The sequence below is a fragment of the Chelonoidis abingdonii genome, chromosome 2 (assembly GCF_003597395.2).
Source record: "Chelonoidis abingdonii isolate Lonesome George chromosome 2, CheloAbing_2.0, whole genome shotgun sequence".
Lineage (NCBI taxonomy): Eukaryota > Metazoa > Chordata > Testudines > Testudinidae > Chelonoidis > Chelonoidis abingdonii.
Window position 1 is genome coordinate 253,443,016 of NC_133770.1, and position 10,399 is coordinate 253,453,414.

The window sequence follows — 10,399 nt, forward strand, 5'->3', positions numbered from 1 at the left end:
GTTGTCAATCACAATAGATTTATTTGGGTCCCTTAACTCCACACAAAGGCGAATGCCTCCACCCTTCTTCTGCGTCACTACTATAGGCAAAACCCATTCCGAGGAGTTAATCTCTTCAATAATGAATGATCTTTTGAACAAGTTTTCTAAGTTGCTCTGAAACCGCTTCCCTGACTGAAAATGGTAAGCGCCGTAATTTCTGTAGTAAAGGCATCACATTATTCCACATTTTAACTTTATGCAGAAACCCATAAGCACAGCCGAGGTTCTCCTCAACCTGGTGTTGGATCCCGGCTGAAACAGTGCTTTGCTGTGAAAGATCTATTCGTCCATTAACTACCCTGAGATTTAAAGCAGCCAATAAATCTCTGCCAAGGACAGGAGTGCCTTTGTGGACAATGTAGAACTCTGCAGTTACGCAGCAATCACCAAAAGTAATTATTGCTGGCAGGCAGCCATGTACTGGAATACGGTTTTTCAAATAGCACACCAACTGAAGTTTGGGTTCAGTAAGAGGCACATCTTTAAAGTAATGCAAATAGATGGAATCAGGTAGTATAGATACTGCTAGTCAGTGTCCAACATTAGCTGAATAGAGTGTGATTTGCCTGAGGGTATGGCGGAAATGTATACAGTGCAAATTATCTGTTCTGGAATATGTGCAGTAGTGGTTATGTCCACGCTCAGCACAGTAACATCTGGCATTGTAACTGCATGCACCTGTTGATTGAACTGGCTACTGCGACATACTTTAGCAAAATGCCCAATCTTTTTGCAATGATTGCACTGAGCTACTTTTGCTGGACTTTAGCTTGCAAGAAGTTGTGGGCATCCACAGTGATAGCATGCTTTTACCATATTTTGAATTTGTTGATTCAGTGGCTTTTCATTATTTTTCTTCCTGTAATTGTTTGTCTGCAGTGATAGTGAACTTTTCTGCAAAGGAGTCATAGCCTGGACTCTGCCTCCTGTGTCCATGCTCATTATTTTGGCTTCAGCTGTAGCTGACTCAATCTGAGTAGCAATGGTTATTGCTTTTTCTAGTGTAAGTTGTGGTTCTAGAAGTAAGCGGTCTCTTACATGAAGCCTGGTTGTTTTCTCAATGAGTTGGTTTCTAATCATCTCATCTGTCATATTCTCAAAGTCATAAGTTACAATCAGACTCCTCAGGGAAGCAATATACTGCATTATAGTCTCCACTGGTTTCTGCTCAAGCTGGCAAAATCTGTAGCAATTAGCTACTACATTCACTTTTGGCACAAAAAAGATCTTTAAGGCAGTGAGTGCAGTCTCATATTTATCATCTGCAAAGGGAAAAGTGTAAAATATACGCTGCCCATCTGCTCCCAGGCCGAGGATTACCAGAGCACGCTTTCTTACTTCGGAAATCTCTGTAGCACTGATTACAAGCAGATAAGTCTCAAACATATGGATCCAGGCAGTAAAAGCAATTGGAGGCTCATCTGGGCTTTGCAGAAAGGGTGCAGGTGGGTTCAGAGGCAGAAGATCCATCCTTGTCACCAAAAAGTTGTATCAACCACGCATGGTACTAACAAACTTCAACAGGACTTTATTTTTAAAGTGGAAACCTCTCTACCAAGCTGCTTCTGTACCCTCTGTAACTCTCTCACTCTGCCTCCTCAACTCCTCCCCTCTCCTTCTTGTTTCCTGTCCTTTTAGACTCCCAACAGCCAGTGCTCCCAGTTCTAATAGTTACAAGCAACATCTAAACACTACAACTTCCAAGATACAGTGGATGCATTTTTAAATTGAAGAGGAGGATCAAGCTGTTCCACGGAGTATGTTGGCTGCCTTTATTTTTCATCTGTAAAATTCATCTGTAATTTTTATTCAGTTCCTTTTCTGACAAACAAGAAAAAGTTACCTGCTAAAATGTAGAGTAAGTAATGGAGAGGTTTGAAAAGATAAATTCCATACATTATGCAATTCTTCCTGTGATATAATAATGTGTGTTTTGTGCCCATCCTCCTCTTAGATTGTATAATCTTTGGAATGCTAGATGGAGCCCGGGAAGTAATGGGTGTAACTCTAGGTTGTTGTAAATGACAAAAAGTCATGTTTACAAGATCTGGGTGTTAAGCTATGTTAATGAAGTGTGCTTAAATATTGTAGAAAGAGAACACGAGCATATTGTGAATCGGGCCCAAGCCTAGTACTACTCAAAGTGAAAACACATTTTTAAGGCATCCTTTTTGTTGCTTCACAAATCAGCTGTTTTTGATTTTCTAAGGAGCAGCTTTATACTTTAAAGGATCAGTGCCTCTGTGTTGAGACTGACAAGACTGACTTCTGCAGCAGAGACGGGATTTTAGAGTAAGGTTTTCCCCTCCCATTAAAAAAAATTACAAGTGTGTTTCATCATTTTCTAAAAAAGTTCACAATTAGGAAAAAGAAATTCTAATCACTATTTCTCAAGTTATAATTACTATAGATTAGTATTTTGGCTCTATTATCACAAAACCTACCTAAAAATAAACCTCATGCTTCTCAAAATTTGCTTTACATTATGGATTTTTAATAGGCAAATAGTGTTTTTTTTCTTTGCTGCCTTTTTCATTTTAGGTTTTTTCTTCTTTTACATATTTTATCATTACTGTTGAACGTTTATCTGTCTTTCAGGAAATAGCTAAGCGTGAACGAATTGCCAAGGAAGAATTAATTCATGGCTGTCCATATTATCGCGACTGGCCTATGCTTTATATATTTCAGTTAATGTCTCATTTGAAATGGAGGCAATTTCCTGCAGGCTATGGTTAGTTTCAGTCTATTTTTATTCACATGTAAATTCACAATACAAAGTTATTTTTTGGGTTAATACAGCAAAGTAATAAATTATACGTAATTAAGGAAGATTCCTATAAGTGTTTGTTTCCTTGAACTATTTTTCAGTCATTTCTCAAACTGAAACTATTTAAAGCTTCATCTAGACATAATTTAGTAGGATCATCCTTTATTCATATTAAAACTGAATGATAAAATCTTTTAACCAGCCAGTTAATACTGGAGTGAATTATATCTATAATCTGCATTAAAATGAAAAATTAATGACTATCAGAAGCTTTTGATTAATTAGTTGGTAAAGGTTGCTTATTATCCCACTCATTGCATTGAGTGGTGCCCAGTATGATGGATCAGAATCTATTACAGAATGTGAATTCAGATTCAGTTGTATTAGATGATCCAGGATTATTCTAAAAAGGAATAAAATCCATATATTATATGCAATATAATTTCATTAGAAATCTTTTTTTTTCCATTTGACTTATACAATTACTTTTTTGGCTGATCCCATTGAGATAATGGTTTTGGAAGACTTGTATAAATTCTTAGAACATGCAATTGCATGAATAAACAATGATAGTTCAGATAAGTATTACAGATATTACTAATCGGTGTCATTGGTCACACAAGACTTGTTTGGAGTAAAGATGTTCCTTTGTTGGTATTATTTAAAATCTGTTTTTTTGTTTATACAGCACAGTAGGGGCTCTCTGCAAAGGATGCCATTGGCAATTCGCCAGGAGCATTGCGCCTGGTATATTTGTGCAGTTGCATGGCTTGTTGAGGCTATCAGTCCCAACATATCACACTCCAGCTTGACCCTGTGGCCTCCACCTGTGTTAACACTGTATACCGTGGCGTACCAAGGGTTACACTGAAGATGGAGGTAGCTGAAAGCTGTATCATTGAGTTCCATGGCTTGTGTTTGACCAAGAGGTTGCACTTTGATCACTCCAGAATGTGGCATGTTAAGAAGGAAATGTTCATTTATTTGGACATTTGATTTACTAGAACATAATATTATTACTTTCAGGTTAGGTGACTACCTTGATCTTCATAGTCATGTTACTGTCAGAAGTTTGATACTCTACTGGTGAAGATGCATGATTACAAAACATGAAACTCTAGGAGCGGGAGAAGGTTGTCCAGCCATGTCTACCATAATGAGGGAATGAATTAATGAGTTATTTTAAAGGAAAATGGAAACACCCTTGTGACTATGCTACAAGTAAAATAATAGTTTGGCTTCATTTATAAAAGTCAAGTTTTTCTTTTTCCATTCTCAGGTCAAAATCTCCACTTCATTAATAAACCTTTTTGTATCCCTTTCTTACCATCTTCAAAGATGTGTATCACAGCAAACCTCCTCCAGCCAAGCATGGCTGGCTGTAATTCCCTTCAGAACCCTTTAATGTTGTTTCAGGCGTTCCCCCAAAGTTGCCATTTGACATCAGTGTAAGATGTAAGCATAGTGTCTATGCAGCATACACACTCTCAATAGGCCTACCTAGCTGTGCTTGGGGATTTGCACACAAAATCAATATCTTTGTTTTCTGTTAAAATGTACACTGTAAAATGATTGCAAGGGGCTCATAATCACAGCACTTGATCTTTGATTTTAGATGATTCATATTAAGTCACAATGAGGGTATATTTCCAGTTGTAAGCACAATGGGCATGCCTCTAAAATTGGTTTTGCACGCCTTGTGCACACAAAGCTCAACACTTGTGCATGCAAAGTGAGTGATATCTTGTGAAAATGGGCCACTGCTCAATTGTCATGTGCAAATTGAGGGTTTTCTGCAAAGGTTATATGTATGATTTTTTTTTTTTTGGTGTCCTCCATTGTACCAGAGTGTGTGGTCCAATATATTAATTATTAGTTAAATATAAACTAGTTGTCATGATTTAACAAAAACTGGAGCATTGAGCAGCACAATTTAAATGTGTTTTTATTTGGGCTACAGAGTTCTACCTTCATCTTGCTCTGTTTCCTTACTAACCTAATTTCCATCCCCTTCCTGCTGTCTTTGTACATCTGCCTTGTAATTTAGCCTCACACCTGCAGTGACTTCTTGGTTAACAATTTCTTTAGATAAAATGGTAAGTACAGATATTTGATTTATTTTATTATATAAAATATATTTTCTATAATTAAGTCACTTTACAGTGGTGGCTGGCATTATGATCCCATTTTACAGAGGCACAGAGAACTTAAATGATTTGTGTAAGGACATTCACCAAACCTGCATCAGACCTAAGACTAAAATCTAGGTTTCTGAACAGCTAGGTCCATGCTTACTGTCTTCCTCTAAGCCTGATGGGAAATTCCCAGAGGATACACACTAAAAAGCATGGGGGAGGGTGGATTTTTTACAAGAGAGAAGGTGAGAAAAGGAACACAGATTACAGCCAGAATTGACTTGGGCACTTCTGGAGAAGTCTAAGCAACAGATTTAAAATATTTAGTCTGCCTTGAAACTCAGGCTCAGATCTAGGCGGGTTTGTCTTTGCTTTTCACCCTCAAGATAAATAAAGTGCATTCTAAGCTGTTTGCTCTGTACATCTTTCAGACAAGAACTTAAAAATTTGAGGGTAGAAATGTGGCTCCATTGATGTAAATGGGAGCTTTGCCATCAATTTCAGCGGGGCCAGGATTTTACTTTGAACCTCTACCTGCTATCACATTTTTTAAGATGAGGAGTTCACTTCAGTATCAGTGTATAAGATGTCCCTCTTCCCACTGTGGTGGAGTGCACAGTTTGACAGCTGTCTGCTGCCCACATCCGCAGAGTCCTGCTGTAATATAGTATTGATCTATCTGTCTACTAGGTACAGTGCTTTGGTATAAAAGGTGCTATATAAATGTAAAATATTATTGCAGTGCACTTGACTTAACTGGGACAGCAGCTTTATTGGAAACCGCCCAGATTAATCAAGCCTAATGATAGCAGATTTGTAATGACTGCTTCTTAATTAGCACATATGAGCATATATACTACATAATGGATATATAGCTAGTGCCAAGTAGTTAAATAGTGTTGAAAAAGGTGAATATTAAAGATATGGGGTAAAATCCTGGCCCCACTCAAGTAAAAGGCAAAATTCCCATTTACTTCAATAGGGCCAGGATTTCATCCACTGTCTTTTAAAAGAAAGATCTGTCACATTAAATGGCAAGGGTGGCTGGTTTCTGGAGGCATCCAGCCAAACATAATGGAACTCACAGATTCCATTGGTATGTCTACCCTCCTTTATGGCCCATCATTAATGCAGTTTTAAGATAAAGATGTTAAGCACTCCCTGTTTCAGCTTCATATTGACCCCATCCCTTCCACTCCACTACTGTTCCCACCCTGGTCATCGTCTACCCACTAGTTGCCTCTATGCTCACTTCCATATTCATGCCCTCTGTGCATGATACAGCTTCCCTGAGCTCAGTTGCAGGGCTCTTAACCTGCCGCTTAAAGACCCACTTCTGTCATGCTGCTTAGATTGAATCCAATTGGGTTATGTAAATATACCTTATTTCTAACCCCCCTAAATTCTGTCTACATCCTGTCTGTCCTTGGTATGTTAGTTCCTCACAGTGAAGACTGTCCCTTCTGAATGTGTGGAAAAACATCTACCACATTCAGAGGGCAGGTCTACACTACAGCGAGGATCGATGCTCCGGGATCAATCCACTGAGAGCTGATTTAGTGGGTCTAGTAAAGACCTGCCAAATGGACTGCAGGTCCCTCTGTACTCTACCCCCGATGAGAAGAGTAAGGTTAGTCAATGGGAGATTTCTCCCATTAACCCCCCATGGTGTAGACCCCATGGTAACTCAACCTAAGATATATCGACTCCAGCTACGTTATTCATGTATCTGGAGTTGCATAGCGTAGGTCAATTTATCACAGTAGTGTAGACATAACCTGAGTGTTGCCATAAATAGACAGGGATAGATTTTTTCAGAAGTACTCAGCTCCCAGCAGCTCTCACTGTAAGCCTCAATTTGTATGAGAATGGAGAACTGTTTAGTGCTTAACACTTCTGAAAATGTGACCATTTATTTAAGTGCGTAAGTGGGAGCTATTGGATGTGAGCTCTTTGGAAAATCTGACCCACAATAAATAAATAAATAATAATAATACACAAAAAGCAGGAATACATATGTAATATTGAAAGTTTGTTAATTTTTGTCTTCTTGTTCTGATGCAAAAAGACATGGTCTCTCTTTATATCATTATGAATTATATGCTAATTAAACCAATGAATAATACAATACAAAGAGGAATTCCTTATCCAGTCCTACATATAGAAAAAAAAAATTGTTTTGTAGTACTCATTAAGATCTACTATGCAAAGACTGAGAAAGTTGGGTCAATGGTTCTAAACTTCTGATCAGTTTAAATTCAATGGGTCAGAGTTGGAGATGATCTCCAGTGTGAGATGATTCCCCAGCTGAGATGAAATTTAAGTAACCGCTCAGAAGACTGACAATAATAAGCTGCTTAAAGAAAATGGACTTCTAATAAATGTAGAGCAGAAGTATATTATTACACAAGGGATACTTTGTACAGCCTTTTGTACAGGTATGAATATGTTGCATATCTTTAGTATGCATTAGCTACTGTTTAAATATCTACCACCCTGGATTAATACAATCCTCAATCCTGTAAAGGAAGCATGGAACCTTACTTCCCATGGGGTACAATTAAAGTTAAAATTTCTCCAAAGATATCTGCTTAAAGAAAAAACAAATTATCATCTGTGGGTCTTAAACCTGTTAGATCCCCAGTGATCAACCATGTGTATATGTGTGTGTCTGTGTGTGTGTGTGTGTACTATATAATGTAAAATATATTTTAGAAGCCAAAAAAAAGGATTTAATAAAACCACAGGATATAAGCAATATTGAAACTGTGAATATCTGTAGGACCTCAAACAATGACTGATCTTCAGATTAAATTTGACTATCATCTGTGTTCAATATTGATTATGACTTGATTTTCCCAAGGCTCTTTCTCTTACTGTCAAGAAATCATATTTTCAGTGCCAGCGATAGTTGCATTATCTTTCAATATAAAGGATGTGATTGCCTTTCTTACATCTCTGAAAATATTAAATTATCATCTTTGTGTAAAAAGCATAAGTTGATCCATTATTTTTTTTTGTTTTGTTTTTTGTTCTTCTGTATTCGCCTAGTTTTCCTTTGTTTTTCACCCTTCCTTTCCTTTATGGACAATTTTGCCATTGTTTCAGTTTTATACACTGAGTTTATCCCTAGAGGGGCATCTATAATGTGACCTATTGTGCTTTCCAGTTCGTTCTGGCACCTATTGACAACTTTTGAAAAAAAATGTTTTTGATCATTTCAGACTCAGCTCTAGCAGCCTGGGAGATTATTATTGTCACTGTTTTTATTGACAGGATCATTGTTTTTTGTTTTTTTTTTACTTTCTCTTTTTGAGGTCAAAGAGTCTATGCCATCAGAAGTGTTTGACTTAAGGTGTATTAGTACCTTCTGAGCAGAAAATACTGGGTACAAAAGAGCTCTTTAATCTAGCGGTGAAAGGCATAACAAGAACCAATGGCTAAACATTAGAGCCAGACAAATTATCATTAGAAATAAGGCACACATTTTTAACAGTGAGTGTGATTAACCATTGCAAGAAAGTACCAAGGGAAGTGGTAGATTCTCCATCACTTGAAGTATTCAGATCAAGACTGGATGCCTTTCTGGAAGATAAACTTTAGTTAAACCCAAGTTATTGCCTTAATACAGGAGTAACTGAATGAAAGTCTATTGCCTTTGTTGTACAGGAGGTCAGACTAGGGGATCTAATGGTTCCTTTTGACCTTAAATTCTATGGATTTATGACTAAACCAGCCCTGAACAACAATCACTGGTCTTAAAGTGTTAGGAAAATCCTGGTCTGAGACATGTATGGATCAGAAAAGGCAGATCATTCAATAAGTATTGCAAAGGCAGTTAGACAAGTGCATTGCAAAAATTATATAACTGCACGGAATCTTCAGCACTAGAGAAGCATGAGAGCCAGTGCCACAAAAGAATCCTAGGCTTCGGGGCAAGAGGGCACCAGAAAGCTGGAGGCAGCCATTTGTGCAAGGAAATTCATTGTATGTACCTCGTTCAAAGATTAGGAGTGACTGATTCTATTGCTTCTGTGACACTCTACCCCATAATACTATGTGGGAATATGACATAACTGGAATATGATTTACTGAATCTATCTGTGCTACATATGCTATGTAACATATCTATGTAAAGGTTATGATCTACTGAATCTATTAATTCTATCTGCATGCATGTATCATTTTTGTATTTGAAGTTATGAATATTGGCTGTGTATTGGCTTGATTTCAAAATAACCTTAGCTGAGCATTTGGTCAGTTCCTGGAGAAAGGAATGCTGAAATTAAGTACCTAATCAAGAAACACTTAAAGGACAATGAATCTTGGAATGCTCCAATCCACTTAAGAAGTCTACTTGAGGACGTTAAAGATATCATGTGACTCATGGCTGCTACCTGGTAAGAAACTGTGAGTCATGCATGGACATGTGACTTGCTCATGTGACTCCAGAACTCCATCTTGGAGCTGGACTTTGCATAGGAGAGAGGAATGGGGTCTCCACCCACAAGAGAAAGTCTATTTAAACCCCTGGGAGACCCTGCCATTTTGTCTTCAGCTGGCTAAAGAGAGAGCCTCTCCACCCCCCAGGATACCTGAAAGAAACTGAAACAAAGAACAGTGACTGCAAGGGTGTGAATGATTGCTGGACCCAGGGTAAAAGGAGATTAGTCTGTAAAAGGGAGCGTTCTGGAACTGGTGAGGATCTTATTTGTATTCAGTTTGATTAGACGTAGATTTGCGTGTTTTATTTTATTTTGCTTGGTGACTTACTTTGTTCTGTCTGTTACTGCTTGGAACCACTTAAATTCTACTTTCTGTATTTAATAAAATCACTTTTTACTTATGAATTAACTCAGAGTGTGTTAATACCTGGGGTAGGAAAACAGCTGTGCATATCTATCTATCAGTGTTATAGAAGGCAAACAATTTATGAGTTTACCTTATATAAGCTTTATACAGGGTAAAACGGATTTATTTGGGTTTAGACCCCATTGGGAGTTGGGTATCTGAGCATTAAAGACAGGAACACTTCTGTAGCTGCTGTCAGTCAGGCCTGCAGCTTTGGGGCAAGTAATTCAGACCCTGGTTCTTTGTTGGAGCAGACGGGTGTGTCTGGCTCAGCAAGACAGGGTGCTGGGGTCCCATGGTGGCAGGGAAAGCAGGGGCAGAAGTAGTCTTGGCACATCAGGTGGCAGCTCCTGGAGGGGTTCTGTGATCCAACCCATCACAGCTTCCTTTGGCAAAATGATTGCATTAAAATATTTTGCCCCGCTGGCATTTATAGTGACAACTCCTGTGCATATGTGCATTCGCACGCACTGTCATAAGTAGATAGGTAAGGTAAGGGTTAATTTTCTTTTGCCTGTAAAGGGTGAACAAAGGGAACCAAACACCTGACCAGAGGACCAATCAGAGAACTGGATTTTTTAAAAGTCAGGGGCGGGAATTGTGT

The 10,399-nt window shown here is 38.2% G+C and overlaps 1 protein-coding gene across 1 annotated transcript in view; it reads left to right on the forward strand.

The window, feature by feature from the left end:
- The window catches only part of CNBD1 (cyclic nucleotide binding domain containing 1), a 290,441-nt gene that overhangs the window by 202,831 nt on the left and 77,211 nt on the right, over nucleotides 1–10,399 (forward strand). The window contains exon 7 of the mRNA XM_032779093.1: nucleotides 2,641–2,773. Coding sequence (XP_032634984.1) covers nucleotides 2,641–2,773 — 133 coding nt within the window. The remainder of the gene's footprint in view (nucleotides 1–2,640; nucleotides 2,774–10,399) is intronic.